We start from the raw sequence: 25,969 nt of genomic DNA on the forward strand, positions 1-25,969 counted from the left end.
ATTCTGCCATCAATCAGCTCATCTAGCAAGAGGTCATTCGGCCTGCTCATTACGACAAGCTGCATCGATCCAGTTATATGTTTGGGTGACTCAACGGGCCGCTCGTTTTATCATTCTGTCGAAGACGACTTCAGCTGCCTCTCTTCTCTCCCAGCTCATCTAAAGTCTGTAGCTCTGGTGTTGTTACTGAGTGATCAACTCCTGGCACAAAACGCTGGTAAAGCTCGGGTCTGACTCAGTGGGAGTCATGTTGGACGAATGCTGCATTTAGTTCACACAGGCATAACAGACGTTTTTATTCAATGAAACTAATTTGAAGCTGATTTGAAGCTTTAAGAAAATAAACTGATGCCTATGCATTTTAATTGTCCATACACTCTATACAGTATATGAACACATGATGAACATCCATTTTGGTCATTTCGTTTTAAACATAACCATCATTCCTAATACAGCTTCTGCCTTTTGCATGAAAAAGTCCAATAATGCAGACGATTTAAAGGTACCCTAAGTCACTTGTATGGAGCAATGTTTTTACAGGTACTTTTCTCTGTATCAAGCACACATACTGTTGGTTTCTTGAAATGTTGCTGCTTGTCAGTTGGTTGTGGTAAGACCTCATCGTGTCACAGATGCTACCATTACCACTGCGGTAACATGAGTTGCCATGCGCGGAATATATACATTCTCATATTCACAAAAGAACACAGAAAGAACTGGAAGGAGAACATGTATAGGTTTCTTTCAGGACCTCCACCTCGGCCAGAGGCCATTCGTAAGAGACGACATTGGACCTCTTCAGGATTTATCTGACAACCCGTTAGCAAACCGGCCTAATATAAAGAGTACAACATGTTCATAAAAGAATAGCGGAAAAAAATTATCTTTCAGGACCTTGGCCTCAGTCAAGAGCTATCCTTAACTTAATGACACCACTTTAGGTGCAACAAATTCAAATGTTTTTTGACTTTATAATCTTAAAGAATATAAAACATTTTCTTTATTTTTTTTGTTGTTGAAAGAAATAATATCCAAGTTTCTTTCTTGTACATTTGCAACTTTGATCTCAGAGTTTTTTCTATCAATATTACGCCGTTTTTTACCTATATGGGCCTACCTATACACCATCATAGATTCCAGTATTTTTATATGAATTAATTTCAATTGGACTAGCAAATGAATAATTAATGACTCAGTATTTCTCCACAAGGATGTTATTTCTTGCATTATAGAGCTTAGACTGTCACGTTGGGAAACTTACTTAAAGAAATTGCACATGAAAAGTCAAACCAAGCAAAAGACTTGTGTTGTCTGGTCAGTTTGTGGAGACCTTGGACTTATGACCTCAGTACGTTTAAGATCCTGGTTACGGCCCTGAACATACCAACTACGACCTTGATGCAACTTGCATTTACAGTGTTTCCATGTGACCTTAATGCAGCATATTCCTGGTTTAGAGTTGCATGTGCATGGTTTACACCTGTTCCTGTTTTTCAAAATAAGGTTGCAGGTCTTGACCTCTCTGGTGATGCTGGAGCAGAAATGAAGCAGAGTGAGGCCAGTAGTGTCTTTGGAGCTCTAAGTCCTTGTGTTTGTTGTTTCGCAATACAGCAGGATAAAGGAGACGAGGCATCGGGGGGGTTACCGTGCCCCGCAAGCCCGGTACCCCTTAACCAACCCCCTCCCCCCAGCCGCCCCACTCACAGCTGGCATGTCATCGCGCGGCACTGGCTCCGCCAGACGCGCCGTCGGGCCAGCGGGGTCCTCCCGGTAACTACCAGAACAAACAGAATCATCTACCTGCCAGCACACTGAATGTAACACACACATGGTAACCGCTGGTAACCATTGGTGGACAACACCCACTGTCTGCACTGTGGTTAAGAAAATGTTAGAAAAACACATTATTACTGTTGTTATAGCATACACGTGACTCGCAGTGGTGGAAGTAGTAGTCAGGGAGAAAGCTAGGTTTACTTAAAGGGGCAAAGTGTAAGATGTGGCCAGAATTTTAGTTTGAAACAAAAAAAACATTGTCAAACAGTATCACCGGAATGTGAAGAGGTTACAGTGTTGATGTCATGTCAGAGACGTCTAGGGATATCTACTGAAATGAGCATGCTAACCAGCTAGCTCTGGCCTATCCTGTCTGGTAATACACCTTAATCACTGTAGCTTCCAGTCTGTACTCAGTCCAGCATGAGAGGAAGTGGAGCTGCCCCGATGCATGTTAATACATCCATGATTCGTGTACATTGTTTGTTCGTTGGACGAACAAACGTTCTGCCGGTCCAAAATGGCAGAAACGTCTCTCGCAGGGAGACGAAAGTTCTGTTATCAGTTAGCTCAATTTCAGCCAGTGCAAACACCAGTGTCCAAGGTCCCTCTCCAAACGTACACGGACTGTACAGCCCCGGTTAGCGTCACAGTAAACACACAGACTCGTAAACTAAAGCCCAACGCCACATGTGAATCATAAGATCTCTCAGAGTTTTAGCAGTTTGGTTGAATTTTGTGTAGCCCTTGTTGTTAGTTACCAGTTTACCTTTTTTTAAATGTAGATTGTATAAGCCCAGCAGTCGAGGTAAAATGCTGACCCCCATGTGTTTGGAGCAGGTGGCCAGATCTTACACATTGCCTCTTTGGGTAAAAACAGCAATACACACAAAAAACAAAACAAAAAAATCTTAAATTTAGCATACTTAGTATTAAAAGTTAAGTACTCCTTACTATATGCAGTATAAACTGTATCCCATTGTTTTATCTGATCATATGTATCTTTATATAAAATCTTAATCTGCTACTTTAGTAGAACAGAGAGAAAGAGAAGAGTGCCACCTGCTGGTCCGACCACCGTACTGTCACCATAACATCTTTCCTCTGAAAAGAAGGAGCCATTTGCATGAACTCCACAGGAACTGAGGTGCCCTTTGAGTTTCTGTTGAGATGAGTTTATCAGAGAAGTGAACAGCTCATTCAATAGTATTTTACGTTTTCCCATTCTTCTTAAAGGGCAGCTTCAGGTCCTTTCTTTCTCTTTAGGTGTGTCCCTGATCTGACTTTGTCCACTCCTAACCTTAACAACTTTGTATGTGACTCCCCCTGCCCCCCCCCCAACACACCTTTATCCACAACTATTCCTTTTCACCTCCTATGTGTCATCTTTAATCCTGTCATGTTTTTTTTTCAGAAATAATATTGTGTGCATGTTTAACAATGAAGCAGTGTGACAACCATCTGTTTCGATTGGCGTCTAACCTCATGTGCATGTCCTTCGCTTTCTTCGGTCCAGATGTCCAGATGTTCCTGTTCTGCTCCGGGATTTACGGAAGCAGCAGAGCAGGAATAAGCTCTTAGATGAGCATGTGCTGAAATAACACAGGTTGGGATCAGTGAACTTTCACTGTCGTATTGAAAAATGACAAATTAAAAACACGTTAAATGATCTAAGTTGTTGCTCTGATGCATGTGTCATTTTCCTACACAGCAGTGTGCATGTAATAAGGGATGAAAAACCTGTATTATGTCAATACATCTCTTCTCGAATGAAGAATCAAGACCAGATTCCTCAAAAAATTAGCTCATTTTTTGCACAGCCCTGTGTCCTAAAAATTCCCATACAACAAAACCGCTTCGGGAATTTAAAAGGAAACATATTTTTGTCGTGGATCACTTTTGCCTTTACAAATAAATTCCAATGAGTCCACTTAGGGAGGAGGTCGGGGTAGTGGATGAGTCAAAAAATAAAAATAAAAGTAAAATTTTGTGTCATTTTTAACATTAATAAATTTGTGTGTTCAAACTGCGACCGTAATCCGGGAGATCTGGTTGCTGTGCTCTCTCTCATCTCATCTATTTAAAAAAATCACCATCTTCTCTTACTGCTGATGTGTTCCCAGTCTCCCACATGCACTTAAGTGAATCTTTACTGTCTCTCTAGAATAACAGGTGTATTTGGCCCTAACCAAAGAAGTACGGATGTGTTAAAGCACTGCTCCTAAAGGGGCACTGTGCCAATTTTACCCTTCAGCATCAGCTTGCTAGCCATAAAGAAAGTACTACTTAGCATTTACAGACAGCTGAATCACATCTTCTTTTGGCTCTGGGGGGAGCGTTCCGAAGGCTGACAAAATAACCCAGATGATGTCATAATGATGTCATCAGGGTTACAAACTGGTGTTGTGAAATTTAAAAGGGCCCGATGAAAGCCACTATCTAAGCTGCATTATGGGAAATGCATGACCCAGTAGTTAAAACACCCAACCTCATGCAGTGCATTGCTAAATTGTTGGAATATCTTTGAATGAATTCAAACCGAAGATGGACGACATGCCAGCTCTCCAAAAGTGAAGCCGAAACATCCCTGGTCGCTGGCTGCATTATAGCACATAAGTCCCTCCCCCTCCACGTTAGCGACTGGGACATGGGCTGAACTAAAAAATTAAAATGCACGTCAAATAATGTTTTCCTGAAGATGGTCACTCATTTAGGTTCTTATCGCGCGTATGTTCAAGTTTTTAATTAGTTATTTGATGCTATAAAAAGGGGGTGTGACGTAATGATTGATTTGAAATTGTACGAGAAAGGAGATGCAACTTTAATTTACAAGAGTATGTGTAATAGAACATGTCATGAATTAATTTTTAGAGATATTATGGTGAGTTCTTTCTCGCCAAACAACCACCGTTGTGCTAACGTAGCAGCTAGGTGGCTCAGGCTAACAAGCCGTCTGTAGTAAAGTGAAGTAAGTGAGTTCAAATGACGTCAAACCCTCGAGATGGTTGACGTCACTTTTGTACATAGGAAGGAAGTGGAGACGAGTCGTCCATCTATATTTACAGTCTATGACTCAAACACAACCAATACAATTTGACTACCAAAATCGTGGCTTTTTTATCCTATTAAGGGAGTAATTAATGCTAAATTTCATTTATAACATACATTTCTGTGTATGTTCAGAGACAGTAGAACATGATCACTGTACTGTGAAAGTGCTTCTGGGAAAGAGTGTTTTTCTGTGTCGGTTTGGACCTACAGTGCACAGCTCATGCTGCTCTCTGTGAGTTTAGCTGGCCTTCAGCTCCAACAGTGGATGCACAGTCAGACTCACTTATCTCTTTCCTCTTTTAATTAGTTTCTTTCTGTCTTTCGTCTCTGCTTGTCTCTCTGTGCAGGAAAGCTGTGAACAGCTGATGCCGGCGGGGGATTGGAAGGTATAAGCCCATGTGTGTGTTGCGCTCTCTCTCTTTTCTTATCAGTGCGTCTTTTGTGTCGTCGTCTGTCTATCATCCCTCATCTTATTTTGTTTGCCAACTCTTCGTGCTCGCTCACTCGGGTAAACAGCCCGAGTCAACAGAGACGTGGAAAAGGAGGGGAGGTGGAAGATAGATGTCTATAAATTTACAAGGCTAAATACAACAACGATGATAATAACTACCTCAAGATGGAAGCTCTATATTAGCTATTGCTCCACTGTGGGCCCCCGGTTTGAATCCTTTAACTAGTTGAGGCCTCTTTGTGTGGAGCTTGCATGTTCTCCTTGTGCTGGATCCAAAGACAGGCTGGTTAGGAACAGGTTACTCTGATATGATGAAAGTGTCTGATTAATAGCAATACATCTGAGATTTCTACCCTGAGATTAAAAGCTTTCAAAGGTTAATTTGTATTTATTTGGGACTAGTCTTTACACACTTTGGAGTGTCAAGATGCACGACATTTCAGCTTTAAAATGAACCTCTGTTTTAAAAACAAAAGGCAATATCTACCGTGGATGTATGGAGCAACACAAATGCTACAAAATAAAGCTATAAGAATTGTAATTCGATTGGATAAATATGCAGAGTGAAATTGCTTACTTACATGCTTTAAAATGCTGGGGGAGCCAGCATGAATTTAGGGGAATGGGTATCTTTAAAAAGCCACGAGTAAGGACACATTTAACGAATAGTTGTATGTCTCGCAAAGTGGTTCAGCTGTTGAATGGTTCTGACAATTGAAATTAATTAAGGTGGTAAACACATATAAATCAAAGGTATTTTTATTATTGTTTCTGTTTTATTTTTTGTAATACCTCAACCTAGGACTGAAAGGGTTGCTTGTTGGAATATGTTACGTAAAAGGGTATTATTAAGATAAGCTTAAGCTTCAGCCTGCATCTTTCCAGTCAATATAATTTGTTTTCCCTTTAAATTCATGCCTTTGTCATGGTGCAGGGAACATTAGAACAGGAACATTAGAATACGTTTTTTTTCCAAACGTATTCGGTTCGTCATGCGTACCGAACCGTGAGCCTCGTACCGAACGGTTCAATACGAATACACGTACCGTTACACCCCTACTCTACACGATACCATACCTTACCATACTATATAATACTATTATACTATACAACACTTTACTGTATTATACCATACTACAATACCATACTATACTAAACTATACCAAAATACTATACTATTCCTATTGCGCCGATATTAATAAGTGCGAGGAAGGATGAGTTGAAGAACAGATCCTATAAAAATTGTGTCTGTAGTGTAAAAAATGTGGCTTAATTGGCGATCTAGAAATGGGGTACCGTGTTCTGTGGAAGATGTTTTTGAAGCAAAATTTAACATTGGTCTCTATGGAGCAGAAAGTTGGTTTTCCTCTCAATTAACGGCTTCTGTGTCAAATGTGGAAATCTGTGGGATTCCAGTCATTTTTCTACGACAAGGACAAGATTAGCTACTTCTACATCCAGAAATTATGCATGAAGAGTGAAGATTGTGGACACAGTGGCAAAATACAAATGTTTTTTCACAAGAATCTCAAGCTGCTCTTCACTCTAGCGGTGATATCACGCACTCTAAGCTGCGCAATACACACCCATTATAAAATGCAGAAAAGGGCTGAAAAATCATAAAAGTTAAATTGCTGCAGTTCAAAAAGTTTAAAAGATATCAAAAAGCTGAATCATGCGGCAATAGTTAAGGGTTTTCTCAACATTGTAAAGTTGAAATGGTGTCTGTAGCTGAAAGTATGAGGAAGTTGAAGGATTTGAGAGTTGAAGAAGTTTAAGAGGATTTGAAAATATTCTCCTTTGAGATCCCATTGAAAATAAAAAGCTTAATAATTCAAAAAGTTTAAAGGTTAGAAATATGAAAAGTCATAGCACCCCTCTGGTGAAAGAGCTGAACATTTTAATTGTTGAACGGTTTCTGTAGCTTAAAATATGAAGGAGAAGAAGAGGTGCGACGGAAGAAATAGAAGTTGAACTAGAAAATGCATTTCCTGCTGAAAATGCGTTGGAATGCTGAAAGCTGAAATGAAATCTCAAAAACATTGCTGAAAATAGATATCCAATTTAAAACAAATTGCAAAAAGCTGAATAATTCAAAAAAGTTGAAAGATTACAAATATGAAGTTATATCACCCCTCTCCTGAAAGAGCTGAACATTTTGATATTCGAACGGTTTCTGTAGCTTAAAAGAATTCCAGCAGTAGTGATATTTGTTGTAGTAGTAGTATAAGTATTATTCGCAGTATGAGTAGCATTTGAATAAGTACTAGTTGTAGCAGTAGTGATATTTGTAGTAGCAGTAGCAGTAGAAGTTGTCGTCGAAGTATTTGTAATTAGAAGAAGTAGTAGAAGTAGTAGTATCAGCAGTCGTACTAATAGCTGTAGTAGTATTAGTACTGGTTATTAGTACTGGTAGTAGCAGGAATAGCAGTATTAGCAGTTGTGGTATCAGTAATAGTGGTAGTGGTAGTAATAGCAGTAGTGGTAGTAGTAATAGTAGCAACAGCAAAAGTTGTAGTTGTAGTGGTAATACTAGAAATATTAGCAGTAGTAGTAGTTGTCGCAGTATTAGTAAGAGCATTCATTATTTCAACAAAAAAGCAGAATTTTGAGTTTAATGTTTACATACAGTTAATCCATGGGGCCTTTATTTTGAAAGGGTGGGGCTGGGTGGGGGAGAGGAGACATAATCATAATGTTTGACACACATAAACAGAGGTTATTAAATGACAGGCTTCATCACAAGCAGTTCAGTTAGAATTCACTCTCTGGGGCTTTTATTTTGAAATGAGGTGTGGGGTGTGGGGGAGAAGGGGAGAGGAGACAGAATCATAATGTTAGATAAACACAAACCGGTTATTAAATGACAGGCTCATCACAAGCATTTCAGTTAGGATTCATTCTGTGGGGCTTTTATTTAAAAATGGCGTGTGTGTGTGGGAGGGGGGAAAGACCTCTAAAGATCCCTAAGACCTGAATGACTGACTGAGAGAGACACACAGAGAGAGAGGGAGAGGAGTGTATGTGCGAGTGTGTCTGTGTGTTTATCAACATCACGAATTGGCTTATTCGCGAACACCTGTGTGCCTGAAGCCATTTGAAAATATTCTCCATAGAGATCCCATTGAAAATAAAAAGTTGAATCATTCAAAAAGTTTAAAGGTTAGAAATATGAAAAGTCATAGCACCCCTCTGGTGAAAGAGCTGAAGATTTTTATAGTTGAATGGTTTCTGTTCGATAAACACAAACCGGTTATTAAATGACAGGCTCATCACAAGCATTTCAGTTAGGATTCATTCTGTGCTGCTTTTATTTTAAAATGGCGTGTGTGTGTGTGGGGGGGGGGTGGAGGAGGGGGGAAAGACCCCTAAAGATCCCTAAGACCTGAAAGACTGACTGAGAGAGACACAGAGAGAGGGAGAGGAGTGTATGTGCGCGTGTGTCTCTGAGTCTGTGTGTTTATCAACATCACTAATTGGCTCAATCGAGAACACCTGTGTGCCTGAAGCCATTTGAAAATATTCTCCATAGAGATCCTATTGAAAAAATAAAAAGCTTAATAATTCAAAAAGTTTAAAGGTTAGAAATATAAAAAGTCATAGCACACCTCTGGTGAAAGAGCTGAACATTTTAATAGTTGAACAGTTTCTGTAGCTTAAAAAATGAAGGAGGAGAAGAGGGTCACGGAAGAAATAGAAGAAGTTGAATAAAGAAACAGGATAACAATAGTTGGAATGCTTAACAGCATTCCAACAATTAGTGAGAGAGAGAGAGAGAGAGAGAGAGAGAGAGAGAGAAGAAAGAATTGGTGAGAGAGAGAGAGAAGAAAGAATTAGTGAGAGAGAGAGAGAGAGAGAGAGAGAGAAGAAAGAATTAGTGAGAGAGAGAGAGAGAGAGAAGAAAGAATTAGTGAGAGAGAGAGAGAGAGAGAGAGAGAGAAGAAAGAATTAATGAGAGAGAGAAGAAAGAATTAGTGAGAGAGAGAGAGAAGAAAGACTTTGTGAGAGAGAGAGAGAGAGAGAGAGAGAGAAGAAAGAATTAGTGAGAGAGAGAGAGAGAGAAGAAAGAATTCGTGAGAGATAGAGAGAGAAGAAAGAATTCGTGAGACAGAGATAGAGAGACAAGAAAGAATTTGTGAGAGAGCGAGAAGAAAGAATGAGAGAGAGAGAAGAAAGAATGAGTGAGAGAGAGAGAAGAAAGAATGAGTGAGAGAGAGAGAAGAAAGAATGAGTGAGAGAGAGAGAGAAGAAAGAATGAGTGAGTGAGTGAGTGAGTGAGAGAGACATCTGAAGATCCCTAAGACCTGAATGACTGTATGAGAGAGACAGAGAGAGAGAGAGAAGAAAGAATTTGTGAGAGAGAGAGAGATAGAGAGAGAGAGAGAGAAGAAGAAATAATTCGTGAGAGAGAGAGAGAGAAGAAAGAATTCATGAGACAGAGATAGAGAGACAAGAAAGAATTTTTGAGAGAGAGAGAAGAAAGAATGAGTGAGAGAGAGAAGAAAGAATGAGTGAGAGAGAGAGAGAGAGAGAGAGAGAGAGCGAGAGAGAGAGAAGAAAGAATGAGTGAGAGAGAGAGAAGAAAGAATGAGTGAGAGAGAGAGAGAATAAAGAATGAGTGAGAGAGAGAGAGAGAAGAAAGAATTCATGAGACAGAGATAGAGAGACAAGAAAGAATTTTTGAGAGAGAGAGAAGAAAGAATGAGAGAGAGAGAAGAAAGAATGAGTGAGAGAGAGAGAAGAAAGAATGAGTGAGAGAGAGAGAGAGAGAGAGAGAGAAGAAAGAATGAGTGAGAGAGAGAGAGAAGAAAGAATGAGTGAGAGAGAGAGAGAATAAAGAATGAGTGAGAGAGAGAGAGAGAAGAAAGAATGAGTGAGTGAGTGAGAGAGAGAGACATCTGAAGATCCCTAAGACCTGAATGACTGTACACAGCATTCCAACAATTAGTGGGCTGTAGTGGTATTGGTTGACATTTTTAGGACAGAGTCAAGCTGTGTGTTTCCCCCTGCTTCCAGTCTTTCGGCTATGCTATGCTAAGATAAGCTAATCGCCTGTTGGCTCCAGCTCCATATTTTGTGCACAGACTTTGTGGTATTGATCTTAACTAACTCTCAGCAAGAAAGCGTATCATTTATACAACGTCTAAGGTTCTTTAAAAATACTTTCAGCCAGGAGACGGCTGTTCATGTCCCGAGTGAAATCAAAAGTAAAAGTTGCCTTAAGGCTTATGACGTAATGTTGTTACTCTGGTTTTGTTTTGTTGTTATTTATTGATGTTAGTTTCATTGTTAAGTTATATTGTTATTAGTGCTGGGCCACGATTCAAATTTTTTATCGCGATTAATTGCATGATTTTTCTGCGATTAATCGCATTGTTATGCGCAACATTCAAAAGTAGTGTATTGTGCACTTTTATTTTAAAAGTACTGCTATATGAACAAAAGTGCAATAACATTTGGTTTGCAAACACTTTAAACAAATAAGGTGCTTTTTAACAGCAGTATTCCCTTTATACAGTAGCAGTTAAAATACAGTAATAATGATTCTGATAATAGATATTCAGCCGGTGTTCACAACTTTATTTGTGTGTAATAGATGCAATTTGAAATATACACCTATAAAACTGCAAACCTATCTACGTCATGTTTATTTTTTATTTTTTTTATGTTTGTTAAATTCTCACTAGCGATAACTAAATGATATACTAATTATACATCTTCCAAACAAAAACACTTTAAAAACAGAATAATTTCTTTTTTGCTTTTTGGGGTATTTTGGTCAGACACATATGCAACGCTGATTACTGTAATATGTGTGGTATTTGTTATGTACGTTGGTACATAGAGCAGAGGTCTTCAACAGGGGGTCTGCGGAGGTACTGCAGGGGGTCCGCGAAATCTTTTGTTTGATTAGACCAGCGGTTCCCAAACTTTTTAGGCCGCGCACCCCCTTCTACATCCCGACCGGGTTCGCGCACCCCCCCCCCCCCTTAATAATAATTTAAAAAAAGCAACAGAGGCTTTTAAGCCTTTATAGCCGCATAAGAATCGGACCAATGAGAGAACAGTTTGCTCGCGCGTGGCATTTGTTTACAATATTTAGTCCGCTGTTAAATGTTGCAGTGTGAACACAAACCGAACAAAGGGGCAACTGCAACATTGTATCATATTAATCCCTGAATCGGAACAAAGCAAACGAACTGAAGGTGTGAAAACGCCCTGAAACACTGCAACAAAGTTTCAATAACTTTCAGTTACACAAGGCGTCACTTTTAAAGAGCAATACGGATGCGAGGACACACGCACAGGCTCAGAGGCAGATTATCACATTTAATTTACAATTAATGAGCGACTAATGTAGCCAGGATGTCTTCGGACAAAGCATCGATGCGGTGCGACACAGTGTTGTTGGACACCGGGATCATGTCCAACTTTTTTACTTCTTTCCCCCCAATCATACATTCCACCATCTCTCTGGCAGCTGGCAAGCTCACGTCTTCAGTGATTGTGTGCGGTAGCCCCTTTCTCGCTATTCTGTAACCAGATATGAAGCCCGTAGTGCGTCATTTATAGACCCAACACATGAATGAGACTCCAGTTGTTTTTGGCTGTTTTGTAACTCCTCCAATTTCGATATAAAGAATGTAAGGGGCTTTTGACTTGCACTGGCATGCTTGGTGTTCAGGTGGCGACTTAAATAAGAGGGCTTCAGACAGCTGTTAGCCAGAACCTCACACACCACGCACTGTGGCTTTGGGCAATCTGCGTTGCCAATCCAAGTGAAGCCCAGACACAGATACTTTTCATCATATTTCCTCTTTTTTTTCCCAGTCTGATGCTCACTCTCGTTTCCTCTTTTTTCACCTTGACTCCGCAATGGGCCGATGTGCTCCCGATTTGTCTGTGCTATCCCTTCCTCCTTTTCGGTCTCCTCCGTCTCATCTTCTTCTGACTCTGGCTCGATTTCTTCTCCCGGTCTCTCCCCAACGCACCTCTCCGTTCCCCTCGCCTCCGATTCCTCTCTCTCTCTCTGTCCCTCTCCTCTTTTACGACCGATAGCTTCAGATGTCCCACCTGACAGTTTCCCCGATTTCAGCCAGTTTAGCATATTTGCATGAATGTTGCTGAATGCATGAAGTTCGCTGTTAGCTGACGTTAGCTGCACAAGCTAGGCTCGCTAGTGTGTACGACTGGCGGCAGGTCTGCCGGAAGGAGCTCAAGTGCATTTATTAAATTGTACGTTTTTAATTTTAAATGTTACAAAGGGAATTTTTATAATTCATGTTTTTATTTTGTGAAAAATCCCACTTTTTAAATTAAAATTACATTTTTTTTTTATATTTAATATTATTACACCATCAGACCGCCATTACACTTTTCCTCTCGCGCACCCCCTAGAGGCAGTTCGCGCACCCCCAGGGGTGCGCGCACCACACTTTGGGAATCCCTGGATTAGACAATTAAAAAAAAAAAAAAAATGTAATTTCTTTTTCTCTAAACATGAATCTGTCCATTATTGTAATTGTTCAGCATTGTATGCAAGATAACAAGTATGTTTTTGCATGGCAGTGGCACTAATAGGCCATCACTCATTTTTCGTTTCCACATTTATGTTTAAAATGAAAACATCAGTTTGAATAGCTTGTGTGCATGATTATCATGTAATTGACAGACAATGTTGATATTGGCATTGATATCAGCTGACAAGGTATGTTTATGAATGGCAGTATACGGCCACCCTACTCACTGTACCTTAAACATGTTTAAAATAAAAACATGAATATATTAACCTGTGTATTATTTGAATAGCTTAGTATTGAATGCACAATAAAGAGGTATACATGGTACTAGGCCCATTTAATATAAAACACAATTTTATACAATATATATAGTCGGGGGTCCCTGTTCCATCTCTCTTTCAGTTGGGGGTCCTTGGCCTGAAAAACGTTGAAGACCCCTGACATAGAGGGTGATAAGAAGCTGTACCTGGAGGGACTTAGGACCCAGGGGAATGTAGGTGAAGCATGGGAACCTGGAGGGAGTCTGTACCGTGCCAGTCACGTGCATGTGGAAGTTATGCTAATAAAGAGTTGCAGTTAAGAGCAGTTTGTTCTCACGTGCTTATATGTTTATTTAAAAACACGACAATATGTAGTTTGATATTGTCACGTTTGGTCCTGTAACGAGACGAGTGGCAGCAGCAGCAGCAGCAGCAAGAGAAAGAAGAGACACCACACAAACACAGCTGGTCACCGCTCGCTGCCCGGTTCTTGTGTTAAAAATGTCCGATTAATAATAAAAAAAACCTGCGTTAACGTGCGATAAAATAATTGTCGGCGTTAATTAATTAATGCGACAATAACCCATTAACTTGCCCAGCCCTAATTGTGCGTCACGTTGGTACGTCACGTTGTGACGTCACGTTGGTACGTCACGTTGTGACGTCACGTTGTGACATTATTACGTTGTTACATTATTACGTTGTTACATTATTACGTTGTTACATTATTACGTTGTTACATTATGTTGTTACATTATCATTTAACACAAGCCATGATCTTCTACGACAAGTAATTTTGTTGCCTAAACCTAACCAATCGTTTCACAGCGTTAAACACATCTCTGATATAGATATTGGTTCAAACGCCCTCCCGCCCATCATCGCTCATTAAATACTCGTGGGCAGAGACTGTATGTTTAAAGTAGACAGAGTAATGCAGAGTCAGCAGGGAGAGTTATTCTCCTCTAAAGAGGAAAGGGGGGGACAAAGTCAGAACAGAGAGGGGTGTTTCAAGTTGAGTCAGCACACTAAGTGTTCTGTCAACAGGAAAGGGTGGATAGATAGGGAGAGAAAAGAGGGAGAGACGAGGTTGAAGCGGCAGGACAAAGGGCCACATCGCTGAATGACACACAGACTCTGGTCTGCACTGTTAGTATGGTCAGCATGTGACACCATTACAGTGAGGTGAATATGCACGTACGCTTCTCACCCGTCAGCAAACCTCAATTTTATTTCAACTGGTGATATATCTTTAGAATGTTAACATAGTGACCGTTGCTTCCTCTTACATTAATGGTTCATCTCAGGAGGCCCTGAGCAAAATTAGTTTACATTGACATTTTATTTACTTCTTCGACATTTTGACCAGAGTTGGCAGTATTTGACTTCTCAGCTGCAGGGAAAGGAAGCCAGGAGTCTTCTTGACATGCAAAAGGACAACAAAATTCTCGAATGTTAAGTTCATCTTGGACTGTTTTTGTAGAGTTTACATGAAGATAAATAATGGCATATTATATTGTTACAGGTTACAGTTCAGTGCTTCCCACAAGGTAGCAAATTAAAAATCAAATAGAAAATAGAGATAAACAGAGATTTAAATGAAATACTAAGGCTAACACGTCTGAAACATAGCAATTAGTAATCTCCCAATTACTAATTATATCTCCCAGTGTTAATTATTTAGTTATCTCTTGTTTTCTGTAAAACCTTATCATATTTTTGATGACTCATCTTGTGTACTCATGTAAATTGATCTAATCAAAAGTGATAAAAAGCGCATTTGACTGCTTGCTTGCGGGTTGTACAGTCTTTAAAAATGGATGTTATTTTGTGTGAAGAGTTTGTTTTGTACATGGAGAACAAAACGCTGTACAATTATTCAACCAAACTGACAATTGAAAGGGACAAAGATCCCTCTGAGTGACAGTTGAATAGAAGAAAGAAACAGGAAGCTTAGGATCAAAATGTGTGCAGATTTAAATGGGAACAGGTTCCTGTTTCAGTGTCAAGTGCACAATAATGCCAATAACGAACTGGAATATTAACAGGCAACAGGCGTACTCTACCTCTACACTTAGTCTGCCACAAGCGTCTAGCTTAACAGCTGTGAGTGTAACAATAGCCAGGTTGGTTGTTTATGGTCAGAATGATAATTGCTGCCAACTTGTGGTGACTTCTTTGGTAGATTTAGCAACTTTTGGAGCTAATGCTGTTGGCAACACTGAGCTGGGTTTTTAGGTTTTATAGTTTTTTAAATCTATCTAGTTACATTACCAACTCTAGCTTGAATTGTCAAAAAGCATTGCAGAAGAAACAAAAGAAAACTAGACAACAAATACAACTACATGCTAAAAACATATAGGGATTCTAAAATAACATAGATACAATTAAGAATGGATCCATTTGGCATAATACAATGCTTTTGAGAGAAATGGATGTAGCTCGCAAGCTACATTAGCTTCCTCCATTTTAGACCCTCCTGCTGTCCGTTCTCTCGAAATTCAGCATTGTCAAAACAGTTTGCTATTTTTTATAGTCAAAGTTCTCCAAAGTGAAACATGGCGCTGAGAATTTGTGCGGATTTACATTGCCCCATGTGAGTCACAGATCACTGTCATTGCATTGAAATGAATGGTAGCTCTGGGGAGAAGGTGGCACTGTCTGAAGCTTTATAGAAAGGAGAACGGGCTGCTGCAATAACCACTGAGGCGAGATGATTCTCCTCTGAGTCTTGTTTACCGCTGCATACTGTAACATGTTATGTGCAGGCTGACTGCACACTCCCAGTACAGTCTCCGAATACAATTTTTGAATCCAAAGATTTGTCCTCATCGCAGCTAATTCATGAACAGCAGCCTTTTTGTTTTCTCCCAAAGAAGCTGACACAAGTGGTGGAAAACAGAAACACAGTGAAGCAAAATTAGAAAAGAACTAGACCTAGAGAGCAGTGGTGCTGATGAGAGAGAGAGAAAGAGAGAGAGAGATGGGAGAGCCTTTAGACTGGAGACGGACAACACAACCGACCAATCCCGTGCATGGGAGGCAGCAACGCGAACGAATCATCTCCTGCCTGGCCCACACCCTGTCTCTGTCTCGGGTGCCTATGTAGCATGAGGAGAGAGAGGCGGGGGAGTCAGCAGCTCCAAGCTTAAGAGTCTGGGTGGGAGTGCTGCCGAAGCAGACAAAGACACCGCAGCATCCAGCATCCGGCTCTCACCAGGACCTAGTCCCTTAAAATAGGAGAGGCCTGGCTGCTTATCTGCCCGTCTGCACCCTCCTCTTCCTCCTCTTCTTCTTAGTCCGCTGAGAGAGCGGTCACTGCGGAGCCATGCCTGAGTGCTGGGACGGGGTGAGTGGCAGGGGAAGTGTGTGTTATTAGTTCATATAGTGTGTGTGTGTGTGTGACTGTATTTGGATCTGGTGTCAACAATGTCAGAATCAATTTCTTGGCCTTTACAAAAAAAGTCAAATGACAGCTTTTGAGCTGCTTCTATGAGCCCCTAAATGTTTAATTTTGTATATTTCAAAGCAAAAAAAAAAAAGATATTATATTGAAACCATTTCCACTGCAGGAAACAAAAAGAACCTGTGTTATAATGACTGTATGGAATATGTTCTGTGTCAAAGAGGAAGAACTGCAGCGTCAGTGTGAAGCGACGCCTCGTTCTTTGGCCCACTGACACACTTAAGCTCCCCCAACACAGATGCTGCGCAATGCACTGATGCACATACATACCTCTATGGAAAAACACCTGTGTGTGTGTGTGCGTGGGGGTGTCGAGGAAGTGATAATCCCTCTGCAGCATCATCCATTTTGGCAACCTTGAAACGGATGAGTAAAAGCTGTGTGTGTGTATGCGTGTGTTTGTGTGTTTGTGAAAATCAAATCTGGCCAGCCACGTTGCTGTGGAGCATTTCAAAAAGCTGTGTCTTATTGTGAAAGCTGGGTGTCCACGTCCACTGAGAGATACTGTAACCTCCCCCCCATCTCCCTGGACGTTTGAAGGTCATCAGGGGCTTGTGTGTTTGTGAAACGTCTCCTGCTGCAGTAATTGCCCCAAATTAGAACGCGGTTCTTACGCGGGTGAGTGACAAAGTATCGGATCTCTTGTTTGTTGGAGAATACACACATGAGTGTCAGCAGCATCAATAAAAGGCTTGCAGGGCATTTCACCACCTAATCCAGCAGGCATAATAATCCCAAACTACCACTCTGTGTGCGTGTGTGCGTGTGTGTGCCTACATTGCACAGCTCATGAACACACGTTACACACGTCTCCTATACCTCCATTTTGAGTTTGTCTGGCTCTCACCAGCGGATACTGTCATAACAATACAGGTTTGGATGCTCAGCAAGCCAGAATGAGCCTTTAGAGACCTGTGCTCGTCATTATTTAGATGTTGTGGCTTTAACCAGGACATTGTGATTTTATATTATTATTGCTTTTAAAGATCAAATCCTTAGTAAATCATTTCAATGATTTTCTGTTGTTGTGACGCTGGTGCCAACCATAGGCTGTATATAAGAAGTGGATGTAGTCATTGTGACGTATACTACTCTGGTGGCGACAGCAACCTGTCAATCACAGTAAGCTCGCCCTAAAGCATCCCCTGTTTTATGGTCTATTTGACTCTAAATGGACCATAATTTACTCAATGAACATCATGCTGTATTGAAGAAGACTTGAAACTAGGGATTGAGACCATAAACTCATGTTTACAATGTTTACTGAGGTAATAAATCAAGAGAGAAGTAGAGTCATTTTCTCATAGACTTCTATACAACCAGAGGAGTCACCCCCTGATGGACATTAGAGAGAATGCAAGTTTTAAGACACTTCCGCATTGGCTTCACTCCGCAGAACCGGAGTTTGCCACCTTGTGCCAAGAGACAAAGGACTCCAATGCAAGACTCGATACACTGAGTTGTAGTGAAGAAAAAGTCAGGGATGAGTCCAAAATAAATGCAAAGGAATCACAAAACAACAGACATGATCTGAGTGCAGATAAGTAAAGGTCAGTCTGAAAAACACAAGGGAGCACAGTGACTAAAAAAGGAGGTGATAACAAGGTGAGAACAATCAGGGCGGGGACGACAATCAACAGTGAAGTGAAATATCTGACACAACAGTAAAACAGGAAATAACAACTGAAGGCTGTAAAAAGAAAAAAACCTCAGGACAGGTGTGCTGTCAGGTGAGATAAGAAAAAGCTGAATTTGGAGCCAAATTCAAAGCTTTGGGCAGTGGCAGAATATATGGATAGAACCCTCTGCCAAGCTTTGCTAACTCCTCCAACATAAATCACACGTATCATGATGTTTTCATGTAAGAAGATGATTCTTAACAACATTTCTATTTAAGTTCCCTCCCATTCAGCTTTTTTTTAGTGCATGTCCAGTTATGAATGTTTCAATCTTTGATATAAAACAGTATTTCTTCTTCCAAACTTTCTGAAGAATTAAGATCAGAATCAGCTGCATTCTCTCTACTTGCCATCAGGGGGCGACTCCTCAATATTACGTGTTACCACTTAATGTTTTTTTTCACACCGTGAATAAAAGACATCAACCAATCATGTTGTGCGGAACGTATTCAAAACATACCCTATAGTGTAGGGGTGGGGGAAAAAATCAATACAGCATAGTATCGCGATATTTTGCGTGGCGATATTGTATCGATACACGGACGCCAAGTATCGATCTTTTATTATATAAACCAAGGGTGCCCAATACGTCGATCGCGATCGAGCGGTCGATCGCGGAGGTAGTGCGGGTAGATCGCATGCCATAAAAAAAAAAAGAGATGTCCTCATGGCATTTGCCACTTGATTTTCTAACACACGGGTCACCACGTATGCGCAGTCAACCGCGCGAGCTACTGCAAAACTCCGGCGAGCCAATTAGTTAGCCTTCCAATTGATTTCTACTGAAGAAGCTAAATCTGTAGCGCCATGTAGCAGACTGACAAGTGTCTGTCAGAGTTTGACAAACGCTTTCAAGACTTTGCTTTACTCGAGCCAGTTGCTACACTTATGTGCTGCACATTTCGGCAAGATATTGAGGTTGATTTACTCGCACTTTGACACTGGAAGCTGACATTCAGCTGAAGTCCAGGGCTCATGGACAGTTTTATCACAGAGGAAAAGTACCCAAACATGAGGAAATGTGATACCTTCCTGACTGCATTATTCGGCTCTACTTATTTATGTGAGGCAGCCTTTTCCCACATGAAGAATATTAAGTCGAAACACTGTTCCACCATGACTGATGATCATTTGAAGTCTGCTTGAGGCGGCTACCAGCAGCTGCTGTCCGGACTATGCAACTCTGGCCAATTCCATTCAGTGCAAGTCATCAGAGTAAGGTAATGACCAAAAATGTGCAGAATTGTATTGTGCCATAAGGGTGCAGTTATGCAAGGTACGCCAACATATATTGTAAATATAAAGTATACTCAGTATATATATATATATATATATATATATATATATATATATATATATATATATATATATATATATAAATAGATATTCAGCATTTTTAATGTAGGTAGATCATTTTGACTTGGTAATTTTAAAAGTAGCTCGCAAGCCGAAAAAGTGTGGGCACCCCTGATATAAACTATAAAAAAATAAATAAAAAAAATAACTAGAAAAATCAAATCAATTGCTTTTTCAGTCCACTACATGGTGCTGAGTTGTTTTCTGGTGAGGTCAGGAAAGGTCCCGGGTCAGCGTGATTGGTAGGAAGTTGGTCAAAACAAAGATAGAGACATCTGGCCTCACAATGGGGTTAAATCTGCGAACAGTAGCCAGGCTCATGGGGAGAGTGCAGCGCATAACTGTCTCTCTGCCCACGAAGTCCACGCATCGCAAGTTATACTGAGTTATATAACTCTTATATTCTACTTATATAAGTTGTAGTTCATATACTCCACAGAGTCCACACGTTTGCATTTTGTGAAGTTGGACTATGTAGTAATACAAACAGTTCAGTTTGTCAGGTGCATGCAACATTTATGACATTGATGGTCAGTCTGTCTGCTTGACAGTCCTATTTTGCTCCAATAAAATAGATTGAAGTGAGATGAACAGACTGAAAACTTTATCTTTTTGACAAAACATGTTGACACAGTTTTCCTTTGGGGACATCATTTGAAGTTGAAAAAAGTAATAAATCGCAATATAGGCCTATGTTATCGCAATACTCAGAATATCGCAGTATCGTGATAATATCGTATCGTGACCTAAGTATCGTGATAATATCGTATCGTGGGATCTCTGGTGATTCCCACCCCTACTATAGTGTACAAAAACACAGCGGCTCCGCGAACCAAGACTGCAAACTTTATTACTCCTTTCAACATTGACAAAAGCTTAGACCAGATCCACTCCTTCTGTTCTTACCTTTCAAAATAAAAGCCCAAGACTTATACACTGTGTAACTGTTTACCAGAGGGAACTCAAATTATTTGTGCTAAAAGGAAACTCAATAACATATCTTACCGTAGCTTTAGGCAAAACAACAGTTTACCTCAGACAGACTGACAGACGCTGCTCTGAACCTGGTAGTTGGTTCTCTGCCTGCACAAATCTATTTGAACCTTTTTTTGAAAAAGTGATGCGACTGTCACAAATAGGCATCGCTGCCGGTATGAATAATTTTGATGCAAAATATTAGCAATATTTGGTGAATATTTTGCATTTTCTTGTCGTTTTATACTTCAAGCCCCGGGTGTGTGAAGGCCTTTACACGAAGGACTAATGAGGAATAGTCCTGCATGGATCGGCTGTTGAAGTGGGAAGGAGCAATCTCAAGTTTAACTAGAAAAAGCATTTCCTGCTGAAAATGCGTTGGAATGCTGAAAACTGAAATTAATCGCAAAAGCATTGCTGAAAATAGATATCCAATTCAAAAACCAAATTGCAAAAAGCTTAATAATTCAAAAAGTTTAAAGATTACAAATATGAAAAGTCATATCACACCTCTCCTGAAAGAGCTGCACATTTTGATGTTTGAACAGTTTCTGTGGCTTAAAAAAATTCATCAGTGGTGATATTTGTAGGAGTATAAATTGTAGTGGAAGTATTATTAGTAGAAGTATTAGTAGCATTAGAATAAGTACTAGTAGTAGTAGTAGTAGTAGCAGTGATATTTGTAGTAGTAGTAGAAGTTGTCGTTTTAGTAGAAGTATTATTAGTAGTAGAAGTATTAGTAATTAGAAGTAGTAGAAGACGTAGTATCAGTAGTAATAGTAATAGCTGTAGTATTGGTCGTAGTATTTAATATCACAGTAGTAGTAGTAGTAGTAGTAATGACAGTAGAAGAAGTAGCAGTAGTAGTACTAGTAGCAGTCGTACTAATACCTGTAGTAGTATTACTACTTTTAGTAGCATGACTAGCAGTAGTAGTAGTAGCAGTTGTCGTATAAGTAATAGTAGCAGTGGTAGTAATAGCAGTAGTGGTAGTAATAATATTGATGGTAGCAGTAATAGCAGCAGCAGTAGTAGTAATAGTAGCAACAGCAAAAGTTACAGTAGAAGTAGTAGTAGCAGTAGTAGTAATACTATATTAGCAGCAGTAGTAGTAGTTGTCGCAGTATTAGTAAGAGCATTCATTTTTTTTAACAAAAAAGCCTAATTTTGAGCTTGTTTAAATACAGTTAATCCATGGGGCTTTTGTTTTTGAAAGGGTGGTGCTGGGTGGGGGGGGAGAGGGGGAGAGGAGACATAATCATAATGTCTGACACATAAACAGAGGTTATTAAATGCCTGGCTTCATCACAAGCATTTCAATTAGAATTCACTCTTTGGGGCTTTTATTTTGAAATGGGGGGTGTGTGTGTGGGGGGGTCCTCTAAAAGTCTCCAAGACCTGAATGAATGTATGAGAGAGAGAGAGAGAGGAAAGAATTAGTGAGAGAGAGAGAGAGGAAAGAATTAGTGAGAGAGAGAGAGAGAGGGGAAAGAATTAGTGAGAGAGAGAGAGGAAAGAATTAGTGAGAGAGAGAGAGAGAGAGAAGAAATAATTCGTGAGAGAGAGAGAGAGAGAGAGAAGAAATAATTAGTGAGAGAGATAGAGAGAAGAAATAATTAGTGAGAGAGATAGAGAGAAGAAATAATTAGTGAGAGAGAGAGAAGAAAGAATTAGTGAGAGAGAGAGAGAGAGAGAGAGAGAGAGAGAGAGAGAGAGAGAGAGAGAGAGAAGAAAGAATTAGTGAGAGACAGAGAGAGAGAAGAAAACATTTGTGAGAGAGAAGAAAGAATTAGTGAGAGAGAGAGAGAAGAAAGAATTAGTGAGAGAGAGAGAGAGAGAGAGAAAAGAATTAGTGAGAGAGAGAGAGAAAAGAATTAGTGAGAGAGAGAGAGGGGGGAAAGAATTAGTGAGAGAGAGAGAGAGAGAGGGGAAAGAATTAGTGAGAGAGAGAGAGAGGAAACAATTAGTGAGAGAGAGAGAGAGAAAATAATTAGTGAGAGAGAGAGAGAGAGAGAGAAAATAATTAGTGAGAGAGAGCGAGAGAGGGGAAAGAATTAGTGAGAGAGAGAGAGAGGAAATAATTAGTGAGAGAGAGAGAGAGAGAGAGGAAAGAATTAGTGAGAGATTTGATTTTTCAAAAGCACTTCATTCACATTTTTCAATTTTTACAATTAAAGCGCTAATGCATTAAAATCACTGATTGCTCCATTTAAACAACCCACACATAACCCATCAAGTAAACACCTGCGCAAACACCAACTTATCTTTTACAATGGAACAAACAATATTTTCAAAACACCAACATCGTTTAAAAGCGTCTAAATCTCCAATGTGTGTGTAAAACCTGAACTCTAGCCAGAGTCTGGCCCTGATGTTACATAGCCAGACTGCCCCGGCCTCCTGCCCCTCCCCGGTCTCCACTCTGGCCTTTCTACTCAAATAAATGGCCATTTTGGCTTCCCCCGAAAGATAGTTCAGTAGCTGCCACTTTTCCTTTTCTGCTTTCTTATAGGCATCTCCCATGATAAAAACCCTTTCAGTAAAAACCATGTTAAAAAGACTAAAAACCGATGCTAAAAGAGAGAAGAAGCTCGCGAGCCTCTTACACTCAGTAAAAACATGGTAGATAGTCTCCCGGAGACCGCAGAAGGGGCAACAGCTCAAAACAGTGGGATTAAGAACCGAAATAAAAGCGTTGGAGGCGACAGCACCGTGTAAAATCCTCCACTGGAGGTCGGCAGTCAGTTTCTTCAGGGGAGGCTTGTATAAAATCCTCCACTGTGGGCCAGGCCCGCCTTGTCCCAGTCTGCCTGACCACACAGTGGGGTGCCGGTTGCACAGTCCAGACCTGTTTGTGCTCTTGACACAATTAAAATACAGCGTCCTCTTGTCTGCCTTGTGTAATGTCAGAGTCTCCGGGCACGTCGTAGCGAGCAGGGGGCCGGTGAGTTCCCCTAGCCCCGGCTCAGGGAGATATCAGGGAACGGGTCTGCAGGGTCCGGCTCAACTCCTCGGCTGTAGTCCATGAGGAGGCTCCTCTCCTTCCAGTTCAGCTTCTGCCTCCACAGCTCCAGGAGCCTCCTCGCCACCCGGACAGACTGCAGACCCAGTAGAGAGCCCATGGCCGGGGCATCGCTCAGCGTCGGCCCCACTGCATCCACCAGCTGCTGCAGGCACAGGGCTCGTGACCTCAGAAGCGCCCCTGTCAGGCCAGGGGTGACGCTGCTGCTGATGTCCAGCTTGGCCCTGTGAATCAAAGGTTCTCTCAGCAACCAGTACAGAGAGTTAGACTGTGGGCACCTCTTCCGAGTAAAAAGGGCCCAAGACTTAAAAACACCCTGATAAAACGGAGGCAACCCACTTAACTTTAAAATACTAGAATCAATTAAAAACAGAGCAGCATCCAGCCCCAGGTTATTTGCATGCCTGAGGATGCAGCTGGCCACATCTCGCCACACTAAACCTTCCGGACTTGTGAGGTATTTCTGTAAAAACTGGAGTCTAAAAGTGGCCGTCCGGCTGGCTAGGTGGACGAGGCCCTGTCCCCCCTCCTTTGAGGACTTCAATATGTCCTCGATCTCCTGTGGACTCGCTTAAACTTTCTAGGTCCACCATATCAGTCTCCAGGTCCTTCATAGATCGGGTAATGTCTCGGGTGACGTTGAAAGAGTGCTGCTGGCAAAGGAGCCTAATCTCAACCTTACCACGGTCCCACCACTGCCTAAGACTGTTAAAATCACTCTTCCTCAGCCTAAAAACACCCCAGAAATAGATAAGGGCCTCTCTAAAATTCTTATCAAAGGTTAAAACTGAATTAAAATGCCAATACGCACTTCTGGGTAAAACATTCCTAATAAAAACATTACATAAAAGCAAAGAATGGTCAGTAAAACTGGCAGGGACAATACTGCACATTTTAAAAATATTAAAATGATGCTTAAAAACATAAAAACGGTCTAACCTGGCTGAGGAGATCCTACCCTCTCTAAAATGGGACCATGTGTACTGTCGGCAGTCAGGGTGCATCCTCCTCCACACGTCCACCAGGCCATGAGAGTGGACCAGCTGCCCCAGGACATGCTGGGAAGCTGGATGTGGCTCTGTGTGGTTACGGTCTTTAAGATCGTCCACCGTACAATTAAAATCCCCACCCAAAAATAAAAAATCCTCCGAGGCACAGCCACTTAAAACATCATTAACTTTTTGTAAAAACAGCTCCCTCTCTGCACCGGTTGCCGGAGCATACACATTGATAAAAAACACTGTAAAAAGGTCAAACCGTGCTTTAACTAAAAACAACCTCCCCTCGATGATGTGTTTGACCTCCAGTGAATTCGGGGTAAAAGACCTGGAGAAGAGGAAGCCCACTCCTGCACTGAGGTTGGTGTTGTGACTCAGGAGGACTTCCCCTTCCCACTCCCTCCTCCAGTCGGCCTCATTGGTGCTGTCGCTGTGAGTCTCCTGTAGGAAGAGAACATCTATATGCTTCATTTTACTAAATTCATAGATAGATGTTCTCTTCCTCACATCCCTGGCTCCATTAACATTCAAACTCCCAACTCTAAAAGTGCTCATTGTGAGTAAGAAATTTAAAACAAAAATAAAAACCAATAAACTAATTAAAATACACAATGGAGCTTTCGCCATCCTCTTTGTTCATTGCCCTTCTGACTTTGGGCACAAGCTTCCTCAACCTCCACCCCTCCTTATCCGTGAGGCCGGACTCCTCCCTCCGGCTCATATGGTGAAACAGACTTAGATCTGGAAAAAATTCTCCCACCTGCACTCCCTTCCTGCCCTTCGTTCTTTGCAGGAAGGTCTTGATTTTTTCTGCAGTATATAGCCGCTGCTGCTGGCTGCCACTGAGGCTGACCGCCATCGCATCACTGCTGTCTGATAGTTCTCCATCGCTGCCGCTGCCCTCCGCCTGCCTCGGCCCAATCACCGCCCGCTGGTCCCCCCCACCTTACTGGCCTTCGCCTCGCTGCCTACACCCCGCGCCTTTTGCTTCCTTCCTGAGGCAGCTCTTGGCTCCCCTGCTTCCTCCTCCTCCATCCCAGCCTCCTCCACCTGCTCCGCCCACCCGCCTATGCCTTCCTCTCCTACTTCAGCTCCTCCATCACCCTGCTCCGCCACTTCTACGGGCCCCTCACCAGCACCACCTCCACCAGCTTCCTTCCTTTTTCTCCCGTCCCCACCACCTCCCACCTTACCCAAAGTCTCCCCCCTACTGCCCTGGACACCATCACCCACCCCACTCACACCATCACCCTCACCACTCACACCATCACCCCCCCTACTCACACTCACACCCTCACCACTCACACCATCACCCTCACCACTCACACCATCACCCTCACCACTCACACCATCACCCCCCCTACTCACACTCACACCATCACCCACACCACTCACACCATCACCCACACTCATAC

General features: G+C 41.4%; 1 protein-coding gene across 4 annotated transcripts in view; it reads left to right on the plus strand.

The window, feature by feature from the left end:
- Nucleotides 1-25,969, plus strand: part of ndrg4 (NDRG family member 4) — a 102,215-nt gene that overhangs the window by 32,356 nt on the left and 43,890 nt on the right. For 3 of the 4 annotated variants that reach the window (XM_079286768.1, XM_079286766.1, XM_079286767.1), the window contains 2 exons: nucleotides 1,612-1,770; nucleotides 5,175-5,213. In XM_079286768.1, the coding sequence (XP_079142894.1) occupies nucleotides 1,612-1,770; nucleotides 5,175-5,213 (198 nt within the window). Of the gene's footprint in view, nucleotides 1-1,611; nucleotides 1,771-5,174; nucleotides 5,214-16,212; nucleotides 16,408-25,969 lie in introns of those variants that run through there. The other variant, XM_079286769.1, reaches the window with a different exon arrangement.

The sequence above is a fragment of the Melanostigma gelatinosum genome, assembly GCF_949748355.1.
Source record: "Melanostigma gelatinosum genome assembly, chromosome: 1".
NCBI lineage: Eukaryota > Metazoa > Chordata > Actinopteri > Perciformes > Zoarcidae > Melanostigma > Melanostigma gelatinosum.